Below are 27,767 nucleotides of genomic sequence, written 5' to 3'. Positions count from 1 at the left end.
CTCTTTGGAGAGTTCAAGGCTTGGGGATCACAAAATCTCACAAAAGAAAAAGGTTGGATAGGTTAGCTTCAGGGAATTTGCCCTCTTCTGTCCTCTGCAGGCACTCATACACATATGACATAACACATACATACACAGATACACATGTGTACATACAAAAAAATCTTTAGGAAAATTCTTTAACAATTTCATGTATATATGCAATACATCTTGATCATACCCACCCCAGATCTCTCTAGACGTCCCTAAATGTTAGCCTTCCACTTTTGTGTCCTTTTTAAAAAGAAATAGCTCACTGTTCCCAGTTAGTTCTACCTGCATGGGCATGGATATGGAGTTATCTGTGGGAGCGTGGGTAACCTAGTAGTGGCCACACTCCCAAGAAATGACTTTTCTTCCTGCAGCAGCCCTCAGATTTCAATAGCTCCTCAGTTGGGGGTGGAGCTTCATGAGCCCCTCTTGTCCATGGTGAAATATTGACTGGCTTGATCTTATAGGTCTTGTAGAGGTGACTGTAGGAGCTGTGAGTTCATGAGTTTAACAGCCATGTCATATCTTGAAGACTTCACAGTATTCCTCTCAATACTTCAACTCTTACGTTCTTCTTATCCTTTTACCACCATTTCCGTGAGCCTTTGAAGGATTGATATCAATGTCTCATTGAGGGCTAAATGCTCAGCAGTCAACTATTCACAACACTTTGACCAGTTATGAATTACCCACTGTAGAAAGAAGCTTCTGTGACCAAGATTGAAAACAGCATTAATCTATGGATATAAACATAGACATTTAGAAGGCAGTTTTACATTTACATTTAGAAAAAAACAACAGTAATAGGGTCCCCCCAGAGGTCTTTTTTTTTTTCTCTCTCTCTCTCTAGATCTAGAGTGCTAGCCATGAATTCCTTGCTATGGAGCAGGCCTCAGATTAAATCAGAAAGCTGCTGGTTACCACCACATAGTTGTGCCACTATTATACCAGAAGGCATAGCCTACCTTTCAGGTCAGTATTATGCGATACACCATCCACCACTCAGTAAGTCGGTTGACAACTTTTCTCTCTTGCATAGCACCCTCCAGCACTATCAAAGTTAGTCATCATTGAGGTCAGTCTTAGTTGAATTTCTTTGTCCTGCAACCAAAATGTGTTGTGTCTTCAGCAATAGGATCTCACTGTCTAGCTGTGGTGGGCAACAAAGAGCAATGGCCTATATTGTCTTGGGGGGAGGGTGGTCCTCTGGGGCATCCCTGACCATTAATTCATAGGGGGGTATTTTACACTTGGCACTGAATTTTTCATTTAGTAACCCATGCTTTCTGACAGAAGCATGGTCCATTCAGGCAGAGTGCCTCCATTCATACTTCTATTTGAAAAAAATAACATTTTTTTTTGTTAGCTTACATAGCAATGGGTTTCCATAAGGCTTTGGGGTGTGTGTGTGTCACTGTATACCAGAATGGCCTTGAACTCAATTGATATGCCTGCCTCTTGAGTTCTGGGACTAAAGGTGTCTGTCACCACACCTTCAGTTTGGGATAGCTCATCACTCCTTCATCTGTCTTCATCCCCTTCTTCATTTCTTCTTTAACCGTGGTATTCCTGCACTCTATTTTCATAGTATTTGTGTTCTGCTATTTCCCTTATTGCTATTCTTTTCAAATTGGAAGAAGTTTTGCGTGTGGGGGGTGGGTGGGTTTTGAGCCCTGTAACCCAGTCTGGCCTTGTACTAATAATCCTACCTCTACCTCTCAAGTATGGGATGTCACTACTGTGTTTGGCTTAACTTGTTTGTTCTGAGATAGTATCTTGCTATGTAGCTCTGGTTGACCTAGAACTTAAAGCAGTCCTGCCTTTGCCTCTTGAGTGCTGGGATTACAGTCATGTGCTGACATACTGGGCCAAGGAGGGCTTTTTGATTTTGGAATGTGTGTGTGTTAGATTACCCTGTGCTTTGGTTACGTAATCCTGGAAAAGTGTTGTAGAATGGCATTGAATGACAAATGGCAGCACGTTTGCAAGAGAGCAAACTCCTGTGGTCATGTGCTGTATGTGTCCAGGGAGGACTTTGAGAATCCCATCCCTCACTCTCTCTCTGGCATTTCTGAACAGTGTTATCATCTTGTGTGGTGTGCCACACTAGTAAGAAGGCAGGGATAGATTGCTGCGATTAAAAAATGCCTTCAAGCCGGTCGGTGGTGGCGCACGCCTTTAATCCCAGCACTCAGGAGGCAGAGCCAGGCCGATCTCTGTGAGTTCGAGGCCAGCCTGGGCTACAGAGTGAGTTCCAGGAAAGGTGCGAAGTTACACAGAAAAAAACAAAAAACAAAAAAAAAAAAACAAAAAAAAGCCTTCAAGTGTCTGGCCCTAATCCATCTCCCTCTTGCTCCTGCTGTCCTTTGCTCCCGGGTCATACTTTTGACACTGCAAGTGGTTGGTGCTTCCTTCCTATTCACTCTGTGAGAACACAAGTCTCACTTGAACATAATTCCTGTCTCCTTTGCTGTGGACATCTCCCAGCTCTTCTTCCCCTCTAGCCCGTTTGCCAGCTGGTTTTTTTTTCCCCTTCCTTGTGTCCTCTTTCTAGTGTAAGAGACTATATAATGTTTTGATGTGACTGTGTTTGACAGATTACAGGTTCCTCAAAATCGGGGTAGGATGGTACTTCGTGCTTTCACATAGTCTCAGGTGACATAGCCTGGGTTGGGTTGCGGGGATGCAGTACATGAAAGAGGAGCAGAGACAAGGCTAGAGAGAATATGCTCTACTCTCTTCAGTAATATTGTAGTAACTGGACCTTTTGGCCTCTGTCACTCCAAGGTTAGTTATAGTGGAGGCTTTGAGGAGAATGCTACCTAATTTGGAAGACAAAAAGATAAAAAAGTGATATTTGAATTTGTACAGCTGAGTGTAGCTTGTTCATCTGTGTAGAAACATTGGGTATCTTTTTTAAGTTTCTGCCTTGAAGGTATTTCTCTATGCTGCCAGTTCTTTTTTGTTTGTTTTGAGACAGGGTCTCACTGTGTATCACTGGCGGCCCGGAACTCACTCTGTAGACGAGGCTGGCCTCAGATTCACAGAGATCTGCCTTCCTCTGCCTCCCTAGTGCTGAGATTAAATTTGTGCGCTCTAGTTCCCGGCCCTGTTAGGTATCTTAGATATTTTACTCCTCATCGTTTCTCCCAACTCTCTCTCTATATATTAGTTATAGGGGAGAGACTAGGAAGCCTAATGGTCTTTTTCTAGAATGCCTTCTTTGACATGCACATTAAGTTTGCTGTTGGTTTTGGAAAAGAAAGTTCCCTGTGCTTGTTAATTTTTATCAAATCTCAAATAATAGTTCCTCAGGTGATCATCTTGGGTTTAGAAAGTCACACTCTAGGCCCTTATGGAACAGTCATTTAATACCTAGCTTCCACATGGACTTGATCTCATTAGCACTTCATTACTGCTCTAAAATTCCAAGTTATTTTTTATTTCTAGAATTATATCTACCCTTGGGCATGTGGTTAAATAATAGTAGTTTCAAAATAAAGCAAAAGGGGAGGGGCTTAAATTGCACATGAATTGAGTAGTACTACTCAAAAAAGCTTTTTTTTCCCCCTCTTCTTTTCTTTTGGTCTTTTGAGACAGTTTTTCTGTGTAGCCCTGGATGTCCTGGGACTTGTTCTATATACCAGGTAGGCCTGGAATGAAGAGATCCACCTGCCTCTGCCTCCCCTCACACACACACACCCCACCCAGAGCTGGGATTAAAGGTGTGTACCACTACTACTGAGCAAAAAACCAAACCGAAACAAAACACCTTTCTTAAATCCCAGCCAGTATAGTGTATTTCCCTCATCCCATTTTTGTTGGTTAAGGAAAAAGCAGCTGGCCTATTTGAAGAAGGCAGCTGCTAAATTCCTCCTTACCCTTAGGGTCCTCACAGAGGAAAGAACTGGAGGAGGGCAGGCACTCTGGAGGCAGAGGCAGGGAGCTCTCTGTGAGGTGGAGACCAGCCAATAATGAGAGCCTGTCTCAGACAAACACAGAACACTGGCAGGATAGGGAAAAACCTTGGAGGCAGCAATTTCATTTTAATCCACATATTGCATGTTAGTAAACTTGGTTACAAAAAAGGAAGGAAGGGGGGCAGTGGTGGTGCCCAGAACTTGGGAGGCAGAGGCAGGTGGATCTCTGTGATTTGGAAACAACAAACCAACCAACCAAACAAACAAAAAACAAAGGAAAAGGAGATACTTGAAATGAATGAACCTCTGCTGAGCAGAGACAAAGAACCTGTTACTGCTGACTTTCCTTCGTGTGGCACTGTGAGGGTTGGGAACTCTGCAAGGGCTAAGTGAAGAATTTTGTCTGGAGCTTGCATTTTGTTAATTTATCTGTCCTTCCACCCCTGCCATATTTCCTGAAAGGGGGGATCTAGACCAGTCTGTCAGCTTCTGCCTGTGCTCTGCCACTTTGCTGGCTATCCACCACTCATGTGCCTTTATTGCTCATTTCAGAAAGATTTCCGAGTACAGGAACTCCCACTGGCTCGTATTAAGAAGATTATGAAACTGGATGAAGATGTGAAGGTGAATTCACATTATTTTTAAGGTTCATATTAGAGCTAAAACTTCTGCGTATTGCTCATTACTTTAGGGCTCAAAGTTTAACAGAAATGAAAATATTATGATGTTTCCTATGGTTTCATTTGGTCTAAAATGAAGTGACCTTAAGTTGAACAGTTTTAATTATTATATGATGTTTCTTTGTAAATCAGGGATATTATGGGAGTTTTTCCTAAATACTTAGTGGTTGCTTCTGAGATCAGGTGCTGTTCTAGTTCCTTTCTCTTCATAGTGTAAACATTTGTGTCACTCAACAGGACATTGCTATTCGCTCAGCACCCTGCTGCAGTCTTTTGTCTTCTTCTGAGCTGATAGAAAGGTCTACCGGGGCCGGAGAGATGGCCCAGTGGTCAGGAGCACCGGCTGCTCCTCCAGAGTCCTGAGTTCAATTCCCAGCACCCACGTGGAGGCTCACAACCATCTGTAATGAGATCTGGTGCCCTCTTCTGGCCTGCAGGCATACATGCAGACATAGACATATATATATCTACATAATAAAGAAAAATAAATCTTTTAAAAAAGGAAGTTCTGCTGATGATACTGAACTGCCTTAGTCACTTTTCTTTTGTTGTGATGACACACCAAGACTAAGATGACTTATAACAGAATATGGAGGTTGTAACTTCAGGAGGTTAGAGTCCATGACCATTATGGCAGGCAGCAGGCAGGCAGGTATGGTGCAAGCAGCAGCTGGTAGCTCACATATTAAGACACAATCACAAGCAAAGGGACTGGAATAGCATGGGCTTTTGAAATCTTAAAGCTTGCCTCCAGTGATACACCTCCTCCAATAAAGAGATGCCTCCTAATCCTTTTGAACCAATTCCACCATCTGGGGGTCAAGTATTCAAATATGTGAGCCTTTAGGGGCCATTCTCATTCAGACCACCACGTGTACCTGACCTTCTTATAAACAAACAGCTATTCCTTTAATTCCAGCACTCTGGGAGCCAGAGGGAGCCAGATCTCTGAGTCCAGGCCAGCTTGGTCTATAGAGCAAGTTCCAGGACAGCCAGGGCTACAAAGAGAAACCCTGTCTCAGAAAACCAGACTAAATAAATAGATAGACAGACAGACAGACAAAACAAACAGACCATGAGTGAATTATTCTTGTGAGAGGATCAGTTCTTGGCTTTTTTTTTTTTTTTTAAATTTCTAGGAGATCACCTCTGATTATGATTCTCAGGGAAGAATAGCTTGGTTTCTTCTTCTCTGAAAATGTGTGCTCTTTGAATTTGCAAGGAAAACTAACAGTTCATATAGCATTCATATTCCCCTTTTATTAGCTTCCTTCCTTGAATAATTGGGGTTTAGTGGGATAAATACTCTATTTGTTTGTCGAGACCAGTGTCACCTCATTATGTAGCCCAGCTTTTCCCCCTCTCGAGTACTGGGATATTCTGGGCATATGCCACCATGCCTGCCCATTTTACAGCTGTGGAAGTATGCACAAAGATGATATGACCACCTGTATTGGTAGAGCCAAGATCCTAGTTCTCATCTTAGATATTGTCAGACATATAAGGCAGCTTAGTATTTTCAGGCACTGTGTTGGGTACACAGGTTACTCCTACTTACTTCTAGTAACACTGGAAGTTTTTCTTTGTTTTTTTGTTGTTTGTCCAGTTTAAGAAAAAGCCCAGAAAAGTGAGAAATGTGAGATTTTTACCCAGATCCATTGACACCCAAGCTTTCATCACATAGTTTCTTAGAATTAGAGTCTAAGCTCTGCCACCTACTGCCTTTGTAGCTATGGCCATGTCACCTACGTTTCCTAACTGCACTTTCTTTGAAAGGCTGTTAGCAAGGTTAAACAAAAGCACCCATATCCCTATAATCCTAGCATTGGGAGGTAGAGGCAAGACAACCCAGCATCTAAGGAGTCTGGCCCGTATTATAAGAGACACTGACCAAGGCAAAAAGTGAACACCATGGATGGAGCCTGGCAGTGGCAGGCACTAGATAAGTAAGCATCCTTCTCTTCCCTTCTGCTTGTTACCTGTCTTACCCCTACTCAGGGATTTATTTTACTCTGGACTTTCCAGAGGCCATCACCTTATTTTTTTGTTTTTAGCTCTTGACATAAGAGACTGACTGGCTTGAATGTTTTTTTCTGGTGGGTGACAGTGTGGACCTACAATCTCTTCCAGATGATCAGTGCAGAAGCCCCTGTTCTCTTCGCCAAGGCAGCCCAAATTTTTATCACGGAGCTGACTCTTCGAGCCTGGATCCACACGGAGGACAACAAGCGCCGTACTCTTCAGGTAATCTGGCTCACATCAGGAAAACTGGGGTAAACCCTGCCTTACCCTGCCCTGTCCTCTCCAGTGCTATGGACTGATGGCATCTGCCAAGCTGATATGAAATTAGGATCTTCCTCTGTTGAAGCACAGGTATACTTTGTAGGCACATGATGATATTTTCTTTCTAAGATTTTCATAGCTCAGTGATGGAGCTCTCTCTTTAGTAGAAGCAAGGGCTCAAGTGGTCCAGTGTGTTTCCAGATGTGCTTCTGCTTGGAAGCCCAGAGCCATCAGAAAAAGACAGTCCCAGAAAGAATTCAAGGTCTTACTAACTGCTAGATTTTATTTTATTTCTTGTCTGTCTTCCTTGAAATTGTTTCCTTTTATGTTCTTTTTATTTTGTTATTACTTTTTGTAATGTACTTTTTTGTTTGATTTGAGGCCTCACTGAGTAACTCTGGCTAGCCTAGAACTCTTTATTATGTAGACCAGACTGACCTTGAACTCACAGAGATCCACCTGTCATTGTGCTCTATTTTAACTTAGCAAGTCATTGTATATAGAACCAATATTAATTCCCAAAACCCTTTCCATCAGCTAGGCACTAGCCCTAAGAGCAGCAGTTCTCAATCCGTGGGTCATGGCCCCTTTGGGGGGGGTCACATATCAGATATTTATATTATGATTCATAACAGTAGCAAAATTATAATGATGAGGTAGCAATGAAATAATTTTATATTTGGGGGTCACCACAACATGAAGAAGTGTATTAAAGGTTTGAAACATTAGGAAGGTTGAGAACCACTGCCTTAGAGAAAAGGTGTTCCAGATTTAAAAAATTGTGATAGATACAAAACACTGAAAGGTTTTTTGTTTTGTTTTGTTTTTTGATAAAGGGTTTCTTTGTGTAGTTGTGCCTGTGCTGGATCTCACTCTGTAGACTAGGCTGACCTCGAACTCACAGAGATCCTCCTGCATCTGCCTCCCAGGTGACCTCCTTCCCCAACTCTAGGCCTGAAATTCTTGATTCTCCCGAGGCCAGGACTATAGGCTTCTGCCAACATGCCCAGCCACTGTTCAAAAAGTGTTAAATTTTAAAAAATTGTGTGTGTGGTACCTGTACACCGTCTCTTACTCTCTCTCATGTATGTGTGAATGTGTGTGTATATCTCTATAGCATAATATGCATATGGAAATTGCAAAACTTTATACTGGCTAAAGTAATTCTGTAAGTCTAGGAAGATCTTACAAAAGCTAATGTCTAAATCAGCTCAGATTAAAAAGTAAAATGGGGAAAGCACTTGACCAGCCCTCTCATAAAAGATGATGGCTTAGCCAGAAGTGCTACACACACACACACACACACACACACACACGCACACGCACACACACACACACACACACACACACACACATCACTTTGACAGCCTGGGTTCAGTCCATGGTAGAAGAAGAGAACAAACTCCCATAAGCTGTTCATTGATCTCTACACACACCATAGCATGCTCAATCTTGCAGTGTCCTCCCTCTACACGTAACAAAAAGGGTTTTAAAGGTGATGGCTAGTAAGCCGGTGTGCAGCATCACTAGTCATCTGTGAATAACAGCTTAAAGTCAAAGAGAAATAATTCTAAGTATTGGTGTAGAAGTTGAGTATCTAAAAGTCACTGCTGGCCAGAATATAGAGTGGTGTAATCACTCTGGAAAACGTATTTGGCAGTTTGGAGTAGAATTAAACACATGGCCACACTAACATGGCATTCCATTCCTAGGTTTGCATGCAGAAGAAATGTAGACATTCTTACATAACAACCTTATTTGTAATAGCTCCAAACTGGGAATAGCTCAGGAGCCTGTCAGACATACATAAGTGAATTCTGATGTATCACGAAATAGGTCACTATTTCAGGATAAAACAACTGCTGCTCCATATAACACAATAAAACTTAAAACTGTATTAAACTAAAGAACCTAGAGGAAAATGTCTAGTGTATGATATTAAAGCAGTACCACCTCCAGTGATAACCGTTAGTGCCCTCAGCTGCAGGGCTTGCTAGAAGTGGAGATCTATCTGGTGTCAACTTTGTGGGTATATACATTCATCAGAATGCAAACTGCTTAGGTTTTTGTATTTCACCGAAATGAATAGTATCTCAGTAAAATATTAAGAAAGGCACAGTAAACCAGGAGTGGTGGCCTACACCTTTAATCCCAGCACTCGGGAGACAGAGGCAGGTGGATCTCTGTGAGTTCAAGGCCATCCTGGGCTACAGAGTAGGTTGCAGGTCATCCAGGGCTATACAGAGTAACCCTGTCTTGAAAAACAAAATAAAACAAAACATCAAACAAACAGTTGGGTTTTTTGGGGTTGGGGTGGGGTTTGTTTGTTTGTTTTTTAAGGAAAGGTACAATATGGTGGTGTATACTTTTAATCTCAATATTACACAGAGTAGCCCTGTCTTAGTTTGGGTTTTTATTGCTATGAAGAGATACCATGACCATGGCATAAAGAAAAACATTTAATTGAAGGGCTTGCTTACAGTTACAGAGGTTAAGTCCATTATCATCATGTCCAGGAGCATGGTGGCATGCAGGCAGATGTAGTGCTGTAGCTGAGAGTTCTATATCTTGACTCAGAGGCAACAAGAAGTTGACCGATGGTCATACTCAGGAAGCTTGGGAAAGAGATTTCAAAGCAGTGACACACTCCTCCAACAAGGCCACACCTCCTAATAGTGCCACTCCCTTTGAGGGCCATTTTCTTTCAAACTACCACAAACCCTATCTTGAAAAAAAAAAAATGAAACACAAAACAAATAATTTTTTTTTTTTTTTAAAAGAAAGGCACAGTAAGATGGGAAGTGATCTCAGCATTTGGGAGGTAGAGACAGGAGGTTCCAGAGTACAAGGTCATCCTTGGCCATATTGCAAGTTCAAGGCTGACCTAGACTATGAGAGGGACAGAAAAGATCAATTTTAAAATATATCTATATTAACAGAAGATTTTGGAATTTTGTGTGTGTGTGTTTGGAGGTCTTTATTTTTCCCCCCTTCATTCCATCTATACATGAGCTATTTTCTTAGCTTGAACAGGTGACATCATCAAGGTTGTGACACTATTGTACTCATCTTAGATGAGTTCTGGCAGACTTTAAGATATGCCCTACTTCATTTAGGAGGCTTTATTATCAAGCTGGTGGTTGGCAAGAAGGGTAGATTAGAGGTTTGTGTTTCAGTGGCTTGGGGCCATGACAGATACTAGAGGGAAAAAACAGAAATTTTCTACCCTCCTGTTTGTTCTAATGGAGATCCTTTGCTTAAGATGTGGAATAAAGAAGTTGCTGAGGATTTTTGTGAATTTGTTTGCTTTTTATTCAAACATAAAGTTTGTGGTGAGTACCAGTATATTGTCTTCCCAAATTCTGCCTTTAAAATTTTACTCTAATCTACAACCATACCACCCTGAATGTGCCCAGTCTCGTCTGATCGCAGAAGCTGAGCAGGGTCTAGCCTGGTCAATACTTTGATGGAGACTATCTAGGAATACTGGATGCAGTAGGCTAAAAACAAAACAAAAAAATTGTACTATAGCTGATTTATCGAACCTCTCACATCAAGTGGTCTATTATTTTGTTTTGTTTTGTTTTGGGCTTTTGAAACAGGGTTTCTCTGTGTGGCCCTGGCTGCCCTGGAATTTGCTCTGTAGACCAGGCTGGCCTCAAACTCAGAGATCTGCCTGCCACTGCCTGCCAAGTGCTGGGATTAAAGATGTGTGCACCACCACCTGTCAAAGTGATTTGTTTTAAAATACGTTTCAAAGTTTACTGTCCCCACATACATGAGTATATCACACTCTTTGAGTTAGGGTTTTTTCTTTTCCCTGAAAACTTTCAATAACATACACACATTAAGAAAAAAATGTATGTTTGTTCGTTTTTTCAGTTCACAGGAAGGAGGAATGTCAGACTTGAAGAGAAAGTCCACTTAAGCATGCTGTGACATTCTTGTCAGCTACGAAGTAAATTCAGGCTTGAACATTCAGGCTCAAATTCAGAATTAAAGTTTGCATTAAACTAAGCAATGCAATTTTGAGTTCCAAACTAATAACATACAAAGATCAAGTGACTAGATTATAACTGCCTGTGAAAGAAAGAAAAAATAGTGCCTAGGCCTTGAAAAAGGCCATAGGAGTAAATGATGGGCTAACCTTGCCAACCAGGGAATGCCAGTTGAGACTATTGGCTTTGTCTCCTGAATTAGTCAGAGGATGATACTTTGACAATTTTATGGTGGGTCTTGAAACCAGAACAAGCAGAAACAGTAGTGAGTAGGGCTCAGATACCTGTCCTAGAGCACGGGATGTGTGTATCTCTTTTGTTGGTTTCTGTCCAACAAGTCTGATAAAAGTTTGACTGTTCTTATTTTAGCTCTAGACATACCTAGGGATATTTAGTGCAGCCTAAAAGTCACCTCCTTGGGCTCAGTGGTAGAATACCTGCCCAGCATGTGCAAGCCCTAGGTTTAATCCCAGATGCTGTGTGTGTGTGTGGGGGGGGGGGAGAGTGGAGGGGAGGAGTCATGTCCTCTTACTTGAAAGATAATAAAGCCAAAAGAACTATATTCTTTCTATACCATTGTTTCCCTCTGGTTTTCTTTGTTACAGCGGAATGATATTGCAATGGCAATTACAAAATTTGACCAGTTCGACTTTCTCATCGACATTGTTCCAAGAGATGAACTGAAACCTCCAAAGCGTCAGGTGAGCATGCCTAGCTTCTGCCTGCAGGACCTGGGCACACTGCTGTCCAAGGCTCCTCCCACCCTCCCAAGGCATTTGCTGTTCCTGTTTCTCCTCTCTAGTCCAGATCATCCTCAACATCTCCTCCTCCTCATTTATGGGTACTTTTAACTCAGTGCCTCTGGGGTGGTGTTCAATGAAAGTTAAAGACTTTAGTCACAAATAGTGGAATGAAGCATTTCAAGACTCCTTGATCTAAAATAAAACCTTTCTCAGCCAGGCAGATTTCAGATTCTAAGAGTGGATTGGAGTGAGAGGCCTTTGTTTTCTTGGTCTGTTGTATCTCCATGTAGTGCCCTGGCTCTAACCTCCATGCACTGATTCAGAGCCCGTGATGCCATGATCCCAGGAATCAATATTTAAAGCTCCCCAAATGCTTTAATGTCCAACCAAGTGTTAGAACCACCATTTACATTTTTCTTTTCAATCCCAAGAATATCTGCCCTCTCTTCTGCCTGCTCACCTCCAGAGGTCACACCAACTATTTTGGTCTGACTTGGGTGCGTCTAACTCTTCATCATGATTGTAATAGAGCCTGTCCTATAGAGCTTCTTGGTTCAGGCATACGGTTTGCATGGCTCACTAGGTTTAGTAGAACATTTGGGAAATAGTGGCAGAGCCTCACAGAAGTAAAGCTATGCCATGTTCTGTTTGCCTTATTTTTGTTCATAAGTTTGAAGTGTTTTTTTTTACAAATTATTTAGTACACTGTCTAGAGTCATTTAATGACAACCATTTCCTCATGCTGACCTGTACTAATGACCAGTCAGAAAATGTATCAGAGAAGTGGGCATCCTAATTGACATTAATTCTGACCCTTCATGAGGGTTTGGGTTGGCAAGCCCTGGGTCACCTTTATGGGAGCAGGGTGTGCCTCCCCGAAGCTCCTTTTTTTCTGGGCAGTCTTTGCTACTGTAAACATCCTTGACTGGAAGCTGTAAGGTGCAGAGAAGAGCTTTCAGTCGGGTGTTTACAGCGGCAGGCTGCCACAGTCATCCCCAGCTGCGTGCGTCGGCTTTGAGACATGACAGGTTTGTGCCCTGGACTCGACTCCTCTTCTTGGGGTGCTTCCTTTCTCTCTGAGAAGTCACAGAACTCAAACTGCCTCTCTTCCTTTGGAGCTAATAACACCACAAGCCTGCTTTCCTTGTTGGATTTTTGCTCCTATGTGTCCACCAGGAGCCCGCTTTAAAATTAAGGTGGTAAGATCTGTGATACAGTCAGGCATTGCTCTTACTGCACTAACAACTCCTTGTTCACTGTGGTCTGCTTGCTGAACAGACTGACTAAAGAGAATGGTATATTCTAGAGCAGTGCTTCTCAGCCTTCCTAATGCCAGGACCCTTGGATACAGTTTCTCATGTTGTGGGGACCCCCAACCATAAATTATTTTTGTTGCTATTTAATAACTGTAACTTTGCTAATGCTATGAATCATAATGTAAATATCTGTGTTTTCCAGTGGTCTTAAGTGACCCTTGTGAAAAGGTTTGACATCCCCCCCAAGGGGTCACAACCCACAGGTTGAGAACCACTGTCCTATATCTTCCTCCAGAGTTGTTTGTCCTTCAAGGGCTCAGAGTGTTTGCCTTTCAGAGTGTTAGACCTGAAGTACTCTTACCCCTCTTTTTTTGTTGTTGTTGATTGGTTTGATTTGGGTTTTTGATAGAGGGTCTCACTGTGTATTTCTGACTAGACTGAAACTCACCATGTAGACCAGGCTGTCCTGGAATGCATAGAGATCTGCCTGCCTCTGCCTCCTGAGTGCTGGGATTTAAGGCACACACCACTATACTTGGTCTTTCTCCCTTTAAAGAGTATCTAGCAGGCACACTCTGTGTGCTGCCTGGTTTTAGTTCTTTGTAGGTGTTTGAGCTATTGATTGGCATCCTGTTCAGGACAGCTGCTGCCTGGCCTTTAAAAGGTTGAGACTGCTGAAAGCTGGCCTGAAATTCTAAGATAGCAGTTTTTAATTCTCTGTAGACATGAAGTTTTCCCAAGCTCCAAATTGGCCGGCACCTCCTAAAGTCCTTTAAAAGTGCCTACTTTCCAAAACACACCCTCTGAAGGAGGCAGCAGTTCACTCTGCTACTAAAGCAAATGTATATTTTCCCCAATCTGGAGCTGGCTTCCCATTAGTGTAGTGATGACCCTGTGAAGTGATTCTGTTTGTGCACTGGCATTGTTTTTCAGTCAGCATTGGAGAGACCACTACTAATATTAAGCAAATACCCCTTTCTGTATTGAACCGGTCATACAGGGATTATTCTAGGGTTCAGGATGCTATTCCACACCTGGAAAAGGGAAATAATGAATTGTGAGTCTAAGGTCCTGACTTCTCAGAGATGAATTGGAATCTCTCTCTCTTTTCCCATGGAAGTGAATAGACTGTTTGCAAGTAAAAGTTAAGGGCTGATTTCTCCCCCACTAAGCTATGAGTTGAAAGTTCCTGCTCATTGAAATGTCATTATCTTTTCACCCATTTCTTTATATCAAGCATAATCATTCCCTTGCTGGCTTGACCTCCATTTGCAGAATGAGTCTTCATAAAGCAGAAGAACCTTACTTGCGCCTCCTTCCATCCCAGGGATTTGAAAACAACCATGCCTAGTCCTGACAGCATTGTCCTAGAAACTGTCTAGTTGTTATTACCTGAGAGGATGCAGTAGGAAGCATAGGAGAAGCTACGTGCCTGCTTGCTAGCTTTTGGTAAAGTAGTAATTTGGGTTCTGGCAGAGGTAATATAAATAATTTGCTGTTTGTCTTACAAAAACAAAAACACATTTGGTGCTTGATAACTGTAATCATGGCCACCTAGAGCCAGCCACAGATCAAAGGTAGGAAGTACCAGTGCCTCCCAGCTGCCGACTGCTATCAGCTGGTCTGCATTCTCAGGTCTTAATACCCTCATGGCCAAGAGCTTGGTCTGTCAAGTCTGGTCTTCCTGTTTATAAAATATGAAGGGAGACCTCAGTTGGGGGAAAATACACATTGAACTTATTTTCACAGCTTTGGAAAGAGCAGTTGGCCTCAGTTTTGTGGTTTCAAGGGGTATTGGTATGTTATCCCTGCCAAGACATGGTTGCTGGCTGACATTTGCTTAAAATGGAAAAGAAGCTGGAGTTCAAATGGATCTGGCTTTGTCATTGTTAAGATGTTCTTGAATTTGAGACCTAGATGAAAGTAAAAGGGCTCTCCTGCTTCTTCTGCATATGTGGAGGATTGAAACCGTGTGGATTTGAAGCACGGACTACATTAACCCAGGTCAGTTTGTGTTTAAAGACTTCTTAGATGACAAGAACATTCAGAGTCCTTTCCTGCTCTGGGGATGACATTAGGGATCCTTGTTAGATATGATTCAAGTTTCTCAGAGGCCAGCTGTCCATAATCAGTTACAGTGTCCACAGGCAAATACAGAAGCACTCAGCCCAGGACTACAGGGACAACTTTTCTACACCATGGTCACCGGATCTTAGGGAGACTAAGGAGAGTGGAGGCACTGTCCTCTAAAGGTTCAGAAGAATTTGTGTACGGTCAGGATGCATTCAGAAAAGTCTCATCATTCAGGCAACACTTACTTACCAGGGCCTGTATGGGAGTACCAGGAACAGTAGCAAGCAAAAGAGAGGCAGTATTTGCCCTCATGGGACTTAGATTTGAGCAAAACTGGCAGTCAGTTTGCCATGTCGGTACAAAATCTTGGAATGAGGACAGTGCCATAGAAGCACACTTCGGGGATTCTTGAGCAGAAGGTCTCAGTACCTTGTGGAAGTATCTCTTCTGAAACTTGATAGACTTAGCTCTGAATAAGGACATGAATAAAATTAGCTAATATTTTTTACTCAGCCTATGTGGTTGAATGTTTTTGTTGTCCTAGACAGGGACACCATATGTCACAGGTCACTCGGAATGAGATGCTGATCTCTGTGGGTGGTCAGGGGCCCACCAACCCCTGGGCTGTAACCATGTTGTAGTGTGTGTAAACATCCTACACTCTCAGCTGTGAGCTCAAGGTGGCTGGGAGAGGGTTGTTTACTCCTTCTGCCATGGAAAACGTCAGCTGAAGAACAATCTCTTCACCTACCAGATCGGACAGAATGCTGCTTCCTCCCTAGTCAGCCAAGGCAGCACCCCAGCGGAGAGCTATCGTCAAGCCCCCTGGGTTGCACTTCTGTGGCTAAGTACAAGTAGACTCAGATGTGATGCTGGGGTAGACACGGCCATGGTAAACATAGAGCTTTCAGTGTTCTGTGAAAAGCTAGCTCTGGAATTGGAGCCCAGGAAAAGCTATTTCCCCTTTCCATGACATGTCCCTCATGGAATGGGGATACTGCCTTTAATGGGACTTGGGGACAGTAAATTTTGGTATCATCTTCCTGTTGCTAGCAGGTAGCACTGTTCTCCTATCACAGGCCTTTACAGAATCTACTGACAAGCTCTTTTGGTACGTGGTTGTTGGTTATGGTAATTATTTGCCTGTTTGCAACTTATCACACGATGGATGATTACTCGGTGCTTCAGAAAATTGGCTGTGTGTTCTGTGAAGCCTATAGAAGCTGTTATTTTTAGTTTGATTTAGCACAACTGGCCTCCTCAGATTCCTCTTTTCCTTTGACTGCAAATGTGGAGAGCTCAGCATTCGGCAGGCAACTGCACATAGCCTGTTTGCGGGGAGAGTGGAAATTCACTGTGGCGGTTGCTGAGTTGGTTTTTTTCCCCTTACCTGAGTCTCCTTCCACCCCACAGGAGGAGGTACGCCAGTCTGTGACTCCTGCGGAGCCTGTCCAGTACTACTTCACGCTGGCTCAGCAGCCCACTGCTGTCCAGGTCCAGGGACAGCAGCAAGGCCAGCAGACTACCAGTTCCACGACTACCATCCAGCCTGGGCAGATCATCATTGCACAGCCTCAGCAGGGTCAGGTCTGTGAGCTGCAGAGGGTACCAGCCCAGCACAACAGTGCCTCTTAGGGCTTGGGTCGGGAAAGTGTGCCGTGCAGAGAGAGGCCATTAATTCCTTACAGAGTGCTGCATTTGATGTCTGGAAACCTGAGCTTTCCCCTGATTGAGTCACAGAAGCCCAGTGTCACCCTAATCTCTCTGGACTCTGTTTTCCTCATAGGTCAGATAAGGAAAATGCAGTGGACAAGATGTTCTCCAGGATCCCTATGAGTTCAGACATTCTAGAAGGAAAAAAATTCTCTAATGCACCTGTGAACATTAGTGGGATGTCTGTAAAAGGTCTTTTCAGTGGACTCCACACCTGCTGTCTGTCTATACCAGGACTGGGATTTGTACCTGTAAAGGAGGAGCAGTGTTACTGCCATCTTGCAAAGCTCTCCTTTCTGGCTGTTCTCTGTCCTACTGTATTTGTATCAGGTGACCTACTCTTTTGACAGTAGTAATCAGAGGGTTTTTCTCTCCCCCATAGTACTGTTGAGAGCAGTACCATCCGTTGGGAGTCATGAGAGGCTGCAGAGGACTCAGTTCTGTGAGCTCTGAATCCAAATTCTGTCAGTCATTTCTTTCTTTATTCATCAAACAGTGAGCATCCTCTGTGAGTAAAGTCCTATGCTAGGTATCGGGGACATAAGCGTGAATAAGACAATCCTGATTTCCAAGGGATTCACAGTAGTCTTAGTTGGTGATACAAATATTTTTAAAGGTTGTACCACCACATGGGATGAGTAAGACTAAGACAGCCTTAGAATTGTAGACAGTGTTATATCAACAGAGTCCCTAACAAAGATGTGAGGGACTGGTGGAAGAGAAGAAGGTGGTTAGAGGCCCCTGAATGGAGTAATGTGGCTCTTAGAGGGATCACTAGAAGTGTTAACACACTGGGAAAACATGGTATTGCTGCTTGAAGGCTTACAGATGAAAAACAGCTAGACATGGCTGCACATGCTTGTAATCCCAGCACTCCGGAGTTGGGGATGGGAGAATTAGGAGTTTGAGACCAGCTTCAGCTGCATGCATGAGACCAGAACAAGCAAGCAGAGCAAACAGACAGAAAATGAGAAGCAGCAAAGGAAGTGGTGGGAGACTATAGTTAGCATGGGCGACATCTAAGCAAGTAGAGGAAACACATCCCGGAGAACCTTATGTATTCTGGTAAAGAACTAAGTTTACCTAGAAGGAAAACATTGGGAGTGGGATGGATTTAAATATTATTTTTTACTTTAGGGTTTATTTCCTGCTCAATTATTTTATTCATGAAATAGAAACATTGAATGTTCTCTCTATGTCAGATACTGCTAGTCAGGCAAGGTTCAAAGCTGATTATATAGCCCAGTCCTCGCCTCAGGCATTCACTGCACCCTGAAGCCTCAGGGAGCTTCTTCTTTGGCTCATGGTTGTGTCTCTGCAGTGAGAGAGCTTTACCTGCCAAAGGCCTTATCCCTTTACTGAGTGAACTTAGAGAGGCTGCCAATGCTGGCCCTGATTGCTGGATTATCTCAAGAAGCCCAGGACTGCTGTGCTTACAGCAGGGCACACCAAAGGGGATTTGGCAGCTGCCATGCTAGCACAAGCCCTTATTTTCCTGAAATGAATTAGAAATACCATGGAAATTCTCTCAAAAATTGGGTTGGTGGAGTACAGTGATGAGTTGGCAGCATACTTTTTTGTTTGTTTGGTTGGTTGGGTTTTTTTTGTGGGGGGAGGTCAGCAGAAATTTCATCCATCTTCCTTGCCAACCAAGACCTGCTGGGCTTGGAGCTGAGAAGGCTTATGAGGTTGGTGAAGTTGGTCCCTTCAAACTGTCTTGCTGCTTCAGGGGCCTGGGGGCTGAGTCACACCGCCCTGGACCCGTAGTGAATGAGGAACGAAGGCTGTTTCAGTTCGAATACAAGCATCTTTCCCAAGATAGAATATACATTAGGCAAAGTTGGAAGGAACTGTGGTGAAGTAAATTCTGTGCTTTCTGGTTTTAGTTGGGAACTTACTTCTCTTGGTGTGGGGTGGGCAGGTGGAGAATCATGACCATGATAGACAAATAGAAGAGATGTTTGGTGTTGACCTAGCCCACCAAGGATACTTGTACTGAGAATTCTGTCTTTCCTTTCCTCTTGAAGTTTTCAGTAATTTTTCCTTACCTGGAAATCTCTTAAATAAATCTCTTCTGTAGTTCCTAGGCCCCCCTCCCCATAGTTTTAGTTACTGAGTTATAATGTCTGGGGCATTTGTGCAATCAAGAATTGGCATCAGAATAGCAACATCATTTGAAGCCCACGACTCTTTGAGACTCCCAGTATCATCTGGTTGACAAGGTTCTTAGTTCAAAGGGGAAGATGATGTCTGAAATGGGATGAGAACGCAGGTCTGGTTGCTCCACCTATCTGCCTGTCACTCCCACTACCAGACAAGTCAGATATACTGGGTTCATTCCTCTCAGCTCACATTAAGGGCTAAGGTCTTGAGATTCAGGGTCTGCTTCATAGTGACAAGCTGCTAAGTGCAAGTCATGGACATAAAGCAGAAGTTTCTTAGCCCTGAGATCAACATTTCTAGACTGTTGAAGCTCTTGCTTTTCTGAGTTCTGTTGAATGAGGGTAGGCTTTGATGAGTTGTTCCCACTCTCTCCTGTGGGAAGGTGGACAAGATTCTCTCTGCTGCTTAAATGAGTGAAAATCTACATGCCTCAGCCTTATCGGTGAGCCTGTGTGCTTTTTCTTTTAGGTTCTTTTATGCTTATGACGCAGAATAGGACCTTAAATATTCTACATTTGTGTAGACTCTACTTTGTTTCCTTGTGCCCTCGAAATTCACCTGCTCCAAATTTGACATGGGTCTGTTTGTGTGAGCTGTTATGATTGCTTTGATCCCCCCCCCCCCCCATATTATATGCACCTTGCCATCACAGAAAGACTATGGAGTTGCAGCATTTGAAACTCAGGCATTTAAGCTTAGACTCAGGCAGATTTTCTGCATTGTGAGCCTAAAACTTGGTTTGGCTTTCTCTTTCCTAATGAAGACTTACTCTAGCTGTGTTGTAGACCATTGGGCTGCATATTAAGAGCGTGACAGATCTAGGCATTAATGGAGTGTGTGCTCCCAGTTTACTTCTGCAGGCACTCAGCCAGAACCCAACAGCTCTCTCTTGACTCTTCCCTCTAGACGACACCCGTGACAATGCAGGTTGGAGAAGGACAGCAGGTGCAGATTGTGCAGGCCCAGCCTCAGGGACAAACACAACAGGCCCAGAGTGGTACTGGACAGACCATGCAGGTGATGCAGCAGATCATCACCAACACTGGAGAGATCCAGCAGATCCCGGTAAGCCTGCACTGTCGTCCCCTCCTCTTCTCAGCTCATGGTGTCAGTATTCCACCACACGCCCAGCTTTGCCCATTGTTTCCCTTCTCCTCTGCTTCAGTCCAGGTTCTGCCTCACCTGTGCTGTAGCTCTTCTCTCTTCCCCTCCTACCCTACACAGAGACATCATGGTAGTCATATCTCATGCCTCTCTTTATTATTATTACTACTACATTTATTTGTTTGCCCATGGGTGGGTATGTTTCTTTGTATTCATGTGAGAATCAAGACAAGTTTGTGGGATGTGATTTTTCAAGGCACGTTCATCCATACACGTGCCTACTATTGTCAGCTGAGAGCTACAGGACAGATTTGGCAGGGAATTTGGGCACCACAACTTCTTCCACCATGTGGTTCCTGGGAGCTGAACTCAGGTTATCAGGCTTGCCAGCAAGTGCCGCTTCAGCACCCCTAGACCTAACTTTTGATTAGCAGAGAATGTGAGGGAGGTATGTAGGGAAGGCCATAAATACACTTGTTGCGTATTCATAAGTCGGTTCCCAGGGGAGCCTGCCACAAAGTGTATTTTTGGCATTCATTTAACTTAGCCATTCCTTTACTGCAGACTGTTGCTTCTTGCATGCCTAGAGAGATTTCATTTCTTAGTTGGTTTTTTTTAAAACCTCTCTTTCTTAAATTTATGCATATGGGTGTTCTCTTTGTATGTATGTCTGTGCACCATGTCCAAGCAGTGTGTACCTGGTGCCTGTGGAAGCCAGAATGGGACATAGAATCCTTTGGAATTAGAGTTAGATGCTTGTGAGCTGTCATGTGGGTGCTGGGAATTGAACCCATGTCCTTTGGAAGAGCAACTTTGTTTAAAAAACAAAACCAAAAATTAAAAAACCCCACAAAAACAAACAAAACCTGTCTTAGCACTTGCAAAGACTCTACATTAATCATTTTGCAACCAAAATGGGAAAGAGTGGAGCAGTCCTTCATGAAACGTAGGCTGGTATGCACCCGCTTGGATCTGCTTTGTTTGCTATTTCCTTCTGAAACAAAGCCCAAAGAGCACCCTTTGTTCAGTGTGGGAACTTTTATGGAGTAACAGACCAGGCAAAACCAGAGGAAAGTGGACTTTGTAAGTATGTCTCTCCAGCCCACTTCTGCCTCCCATACACAAACCCCCCGTCATGCCGAGTGCCTGGGTTCTACCTTTTCATCACTATTTCAGCCACCAGTTCTGAGACCTTCTGCTTGAGTGCTTCTCTCTCGTGTGTGTGTGTGTGTGTGTGTGTGTGTGTGTGTGTGTGTGTGTGTGTGCGCCAAAACAAGGTCATTCACCATAGCTCCTGACTTGGAGCAGTAACTTTATCCCTCTGTGGAGCAAGCCATTGGTCCAGAAGATTGTTCCAGAATCTATAGCTTCATCTTCTCTGTCCTCAGACATCTCTCAGAAGTGGACATTTCCAGACTCTTGAGGCAGAAACTTTACTTCCCTCACAAAAGCTAAAGGGAGAGGTTGTTTGCTGAGGAACTTGGGCAGTAAAGCCATGAGGAGCAACAGTCCTGCTGTTGGAGACTGAGGAGCGGGGCAACTCTAGGTTTCTCCAGCGTAACAAGCAGAGCCTCTTCCTTTGGTTGCAGCTGCTTGGAACCACTTGGCTGCCCTAGGAGTTTCTGCAGGTGTCACCTCCTGCTAGGAAATCTTAATTCTTGTGACTGTTAGGAGCCTTACCTATTATACCTGAGACAAGGCTTTAGTTTTTCACCCTAGGATTCTTGGCTGGCCTTCTGATACCTCCTGACTAGACCACTGTCAGTTTGAGCAGATGAAGTTCCCAACCACTTTCACCCACAGAAGTGGCTTGATGGCAACTGGAAGCTGCAGTCTAGATTTGCTAAGGAGTTTGGGTACAACTTCCCAACAGCTCCTGGTGGCTCTGGAACAAAGTGGTACATTTGCTGCATTTCCATCGAACCTGATGTTTAATGTCTGTATTTCCCCTCTCTGCTTCAGGCAGATAGCTTTGGAACTTTCACACGAACTTGAGTTATGGGCTAGGGGAACAGTGCCATCTTGCCTAGCATGCATGAAGCTCTCAGTTTGATCCCTACCACTATTTAAACTGCAAGCTTGTAATCCCAGAACTTGTGAAGTAGAGGCTGGAAGATCAGAAGTTCAAGGTCAGTCTTGGCTATGTAGTTATTTTGGAGCCAGTCTGGGATGCCTGAGATATCTGTGTCTTTAAAACAACAACAACAACAACAACAACAACAACAACAAAACTTCCATTTTTCTTGGTGGTTCAAATCCTTTGAGGCCAGCATCGCAGAGAAGCATTTGACATATAGCTCTGCATGTAGGGCACAGCTTTATCCTGTCAGCATTTTCCTCATGGAAGTAAGGTTGCTGTGATGGAGGTAGCTTTTGAAAGCCAGGGAGAGGCCTGTGCCGCTACAGCAGTGTGATGCTGTTTGCCTGAGGAAATTCTTCCTTGCACCAGAAGCAAGTTGAACAGCCAGGAGTGTGCTGAACATGATTTTGGGCCCCTAGATAGAGACAGACCAAATTAGTTTGTGCTCCCTAACTTGTCCCATGTGCAGAGCCACCATCCTCAGCTTCCCTCTATCTCTCTGGAGCCATAGATCTCAATAACTGTCTCATGCCTCCCTTCATCCCCAGCTCAAAGTGACTGTGGTTCATGGCACAGTGGAAATCTAAGAGCCTGCGTTAAAGCTTGCAGGACACAGTTAAGGGTAGGCTCTGGTGCTACGCTGTTATGTGAGGCTCCAGTGTAAGCATGAAGAACTCCAGGGGCAGTTTTGTGGCTTTACTTTCCCATGGTGGGATTTTCTGTGAGGGTTTTACTGACTCTGCTTCCCCTGGGGAGTATTTGGCCAGAACTAGTGCTGAACAAGGATCTTCATGGTCCATAGACACCCACACACCCACACACATTGGTCCTGAATTTTGGGGGCAGACTTTTCCTCCAAGATGAGTTAAATGACTCAAATTGACAGCCATCTGTTTTGGGTGCCTGGCAAATTCTGGAACTGTTGACAGTGGATAGGGATGGCGGGAGAGGCCTGCACTTAAAGCCCAGTCGTTCTGATGTGTTGGGTAGCCTCAGGAAAGCCTTAGATAAGCTCTGATCAAATAGCCAACTGGTAGCAAGATGAGTGTGCGGTCATATTATGGCATGCTCTTTTGTGAAGGGGTGGAGTGCTTTTCTTGTTCTGACCTCTGTTTAAAAGGATTTTTCTTCAGGGTAGGCTTCTTGGAGGGACTTGCAGGGCATGGGCAATCCCTAAATCTGGCCATGGGAAGTCTGCCTGTATGAGATTGTGTTCAGACCACTGTGCTCTCTGTCTCTGCCCTGTCCTAGGTGCAGCTGAATGCCGGCCAGTTGCAGTATATCCGCTTAGCCCAGCCTGTGTCAGGCACCCAAGTTGTGCAGGGACAGATCCAGACACTTGCCACCAATGCCCAACAGGTATGTACACCAGAGAGGGACAAGAATCAGCTGGCCAACTTCTTGTAGCAAAGAGAGTGCTCAGCACACAGCTCTCATTACTTTGTCCTTCACCCTAAACCTTTATCTGTGTGGCAATTGGGCTGATGGGATTGACTGGACAGTTGGATTCACAATGTGTTTCTTAACCATCTTGCTCTTAACGGGCAAAGGCACAGACAGAGTATACCAGGAAGAGGCCAGGTATGGGTCCGTACATGTCAGGCTGGAGGATCCCTAGTTGTCAGGCTGTGTTCCCCCCTAAGCCCCAATGGCAGTCAAGTTCTGGTTATTTCTTGTGCCCTTGGGAAAACATACTTAATTTACTCTACCTCCATAGACAGACTGAGCCAGAGAAATCACCCCTCATGTCCTCCTTGCCTTTTACAGTCTTGACGGCTCTGAGTCATAGGTGCCAAGGGGGCTACCTACTCCAGGCCTTGGGGGCTTAAGGGCCATGGTCATCATTTGCAGATGATGGGGGACAGTGGTGAAGGGGATGTACTGTTAATGGATCTTTTTGCCTCAGGCCCAAAAAAGCAGCAATCGTTTAAGAGCTGGACCCGTCTGGCCCAGTTGCATTTCTGGTGATGTATCTATTGACAGTAGTGACAGAGCTGAGTTAGAGCAGGTCTCCAAAGATCTCATTTGGGAAAAGGTGAGGAATGAGCCAAAAGTGAGACATCTGAGCTCTGGGTCATCTCTGGGATCATTAAAGGACCCTTTCCATCCCTGCTACCCACTTGCCTATGGACCTGGGCTTCCCATAAGTTTCTTGGATATCAGTGACACTTCTCAAGACTAGTTATGACCATGAGCCCATCTTCCTTTTTACATTTTCTTTAAAAGCATGCAAGATTTCTGGTTATTTTCTTGAGTCCAGGAAGCCTTTGTGTGGCATGGAAACAGAAGGAAGTGAGAAGGGTTTGTGATTCGTCAGATGCCAATTTGGGCAGTAGAATTCAGAAAGGGGTGAGAAGGGGAGATTCAAGAAGTGGATTCTTTGAGGGCACTTAAAACCTCCACGATGTAAATTTTACAGCTTGGCACCTAGTAGGTGCTCAATAAATGTTTGTTGGGTGAATACTGGATAAAATGCATGTGATTTAAAGGTAAATTAAACTTTTCAGCTGCTGTGGATAGCAGTCTTGCTGGCCACAAGGCACAGTTGACTTTAATCTGTGAGAATTGTTCAAATGTCTCAAGTTTCTTCATTTATCCTGAAGGCACTTCTACAAGACTGACTTTGTACTAGGGGAATATATAGATAATCATAGCTCCTATCTTCAAGCAGCTTATAGGCTAGCAGGAGCTGTTTGGGGCCATTGTGAGGACACGTGAGAGGGCAAGCTTTACCTGACAGATTGGCTCTGCTGATTCTAAAAGCTGTACAGAGGCTGCCACAAAGTTGCATATCCACAGACACAGATGCACACTGCAGTCTTTCCAGCTTTCCTAGCTCTTCCCAGCAGTTGTTATATGCTGCAACTCTGCTTGTCAGTATAAAGTCCTTCTGTAAGATGTGAAGTGTGTGGGGTAAATGTTTTTCTTGCTGCACACATCTCTCCCTCTTGGCCCAGAGGGCTGTACACTGAGTGTGGGGAAAAGTGCTTCATGACTTGCTACTGTGAGATGGGAGGGCCCAGGCTGCTGCTCACTGGGGTGTCTCATACTGTAATCAGATAATCTGGGAGTTGAGTTTGGAGCCCACCTTCCAAGGATGAAAGGGACCACTCACTGCTTTGCCTTTCATTTTGCAGTCTGCCCTCATTGGCTGAAAAACAAACTCTAAGGCTTCTATTTAAAGCTGAGGAGATGTGTGTTCTTAATTTGAGCCTCAGACCTTGAGAGGAGAGGGTGGTTGTGATGTGCTTGTGTGAGACCAAACTTTTGCTAGCCCTCAGTGCAAAGAGTCTCTTGCTTGCAGGCCTTTGCCAAGCACCTGCTCAGTGATGGGCCTCATTCTGGACACTTTGTAGACCTTGTGTCGTTCAGTCTTCATGTGCTGATAGACCCTGCAGCTAACATGCCTGCTCTCTCCTTGCTTTCCACAGATCACACAGACAGAAGTCCAACAAGGACAGCAGCAGCAGTTCAGTCAGTTCACAGATGGACAGGTAGGGACCCAGCCTGAGCTGGGGTCTAGGGATATAGATGGTATGTGGGTTTGGGTGGGTAGGGTTATTGTCTCACTCCCTAATAGTGGACAAAACATTGTTAATACAAGTAGTAGTACTTTAGGTCTGCAGGCTGTATGAGCCAAAAACAAAAAGAACAAAAACCAGTAAGTGTTATATAGCCCAAATTGCCATCCTTCAGGTGAGTGAACTGAGCCCTGGATGTGGGTGTGCTTCTTCCAGGCTCACCCAGTTGTTGGTACTGAGCCAGCACTAGAATGCAGGTTTTCTGTTTCTTCCTAATCCAGGATATTTAGACATAGATTAGTTCAAGTAAGGGAGCATGTGACCTCTTGAGCATTCTTGTTCCTAAGAAAGAGGGGTCTTCTCTGTTCACCTTCTTTTCCCTCACAGCATGGTCCCAGGGTCCACCAAGGATGAAGCTAGATGATATGTTCTAACTTCTGTTCTCTGCTGCTTCCAGAGGGAGAAGAGTCAGCCTCAGGCCCTCTTATCTCTGCCAGGCTCTTGGGCCAGGGCTCCTATGGGTGGTCTCTTTAGGGACCGAGAGAAACCAGGAGGCTGGACAGCCCTAACTTGTCTTCTCTCTGATGGACTTGGTTGTAGTACATGGTTAATACCAGGCCACATCTTCACATAGAGCCCTTGGAGGAAAGGAAGAGGGAGGATCCTGGTTTGCAAGATGCTAGTGCTGTGGCCAAGTCTGTATTTGTCAGAACAGAAAAAGGCTGCAGTAGGTTTGGGTCTGAGCTAACTGGAGAGCACAGAGAAGTGAAAGGCACAGCAAGTGTAGCTCCCGTCCACTAAACTACCTCACATGGCACCTGGTGCCGCCGTATCTGCTGCTTGTCCCCTCCCCTCTAGACGTTAAGGGGTCCGGGACCCCACCCAGTTGGAAGACTAGAGAACTGCCTGCTGCCTCTATTCCAGGAATGACCTTCCTTTCCTTTCTACCCTTTGCAGCAGCTGTACCAGATCCAGCAAGTCACCATGCCTGCAGGCCAAGACCTTGCCCAGCCCATGTTCATTCAGTCAACCAACCAGCCCTCCGATGGGCAGACCCCCCAGGTGACTGGAGACTGAGGGCCTGAGCTGGCAAGGCCAAGGACACCCAACACAATATTTGCCATAGAGCCCCAGGTGATGGGGACATACCCTCCCTCACTAGAGGACCTGGGACTTCAATGCCTCCTTCAGGCTAAGATACTGGTGCACTACTTTCCACACCTGGGGACTGAGATTCTACAACAGAAAGATGCAATATTTTTTATTTTCTTTTTTCCATTTTTTGTCTCCAAGGAATCAATATTTCAGTATATTGAGCTCTGTGTCCAATGCTATAAAACAAGAATATTAAATAACATATTTATGGCATTTTCTTGAAGCGTGTGGTTGAGGAAGTAATTCTCTGTGTTTCCTGGCTTGGGCACTCACTGCCACTGCTAAGGGACAGCACATGCTCCCTTCCCAAGGGTGCCCAGGGTTTCCACTCTGCCAGTTCTGCCCTCAGAACAGACCCTTCCCCCAGCGTTCCTCTCTGCCCTTCCTCAGATCCCCTTGCATCCAGAAGCCGTGGAAACATTCCTTGTCTGTGGGCCATGAACTCATTCCCCACAGAGAGCTGGTTTCCTCCACGGCCCTTCTCTCCAAGACCCAAGGAGACTAGGGCCTTGTGCTCTGCCCACTATTTTATTTTTTGAATACGTTAATGATTGTGTTCATCTCCGTTGCTGCATGGACTTCAAACTGCATGAAATGCAATAAATCTCCTTTTAGGTACTCAAGAGTCTGTTTCTGTGTCTGGGGACATTCATGGGGCCACTCACTTGGGAGAGGCTTGGAAAGGTTGATTTGTTTTCAGGTTGGCTGTCAGGAAAGGTGGACCACTTGTAAGGAGCGGGTCAAAGGGACTTAATGAGTTCAAACTGGCTTACAAATGACCCTCATCAGAACATGTCTCCTGCTCAGAAAAGCCTCGCCTTACCCAAATGGACCACTGCATGACATGGTGGGGACATCTCACCATGGAGTTCTCCTGGAGAACACTGGCTTCTCCAGCAAGCAAAGACCCCAGGAAATCTCTGCAGTCTTTGGTGGCACACAGAGGCTCTTGCCATTGCCTGCTGTAATTCTAGTTACTGGAGGCCTGGATTTGCCACGGCCCTTTGTCATCCATCTCATGAGGGTTTCTGTGGCCAAAGCCTCTTCC

General features: G+C 44.4%; 1 protein-coding gene across 4 annotated transcripts in view; it reads left to right on the top strand.

Moving 5' to 3' along the window:
• Window positions 1-27,342, top strand: part of Nfyc (nuclear transcription factor Y subunit gamma) — a 68,435-nt gene extending 41,093 nt beyond the window's left edge. For all 4 annotated transcript variants that reach the window (XM_036178178.1, XM_036178177.1, XM_036178179.1 and 1 more), the window contains 8 exons: window positions 4,503-4,574; window positions 6,761-6,874; window positions 11,517-11,612; window positions 16,397-16,570; window positions 19,766-19,924; window positions 23,295-23,402; window positions 25,475-25,537; window positions 26,522-27,342. In XM_036178178.1, the coding sequence (XP_036034071.1) occupies window positions 4,503-4,574; window positions 6,761-6,874; window positions 11,517-11,612; window positions 16,397-16,570; window positions 19,766-19,924; window positions 23,295-23,402; window positions 25,475-25,537; window positions 26,522-26,641 (906 nt within the window). In that variant the 3' untranslated portion in view covers window positions 26,642-27,342. The remainder of the gene's footprint in view (window positions 1-4,502; window positions 4,575-6,760; window positions 6,875-11,516; window positions 11,613-16,396; window positions 16,571-19,765; window positions 19,925-23,294; window positions 23,403-25,474; window positions 25,538-26,521) is intronic.
• Window positions 27,343-27,767: the final 425 nt, after the last annotated feature.

Source organism: Onychomys torridus, chromosome 2, assembly GCF_903995425.1.
Source record: "Onychomys torridus chromosome 2, mOncTor1.1, whole genome shotgun sequence".
Classification (NCBI taxonomy): domain Eukaryota; kingdom Metazoa; phylum Chordata; class Mammalia; order Rodentia; family Cricetidae; genus Onychomys; species Onychomys torridus.
The sequence above is the reverse complement of the archived record's forward strand: the minus strand, read 5'-3'. Positions and strand labels throughout refer to the sequence as shown.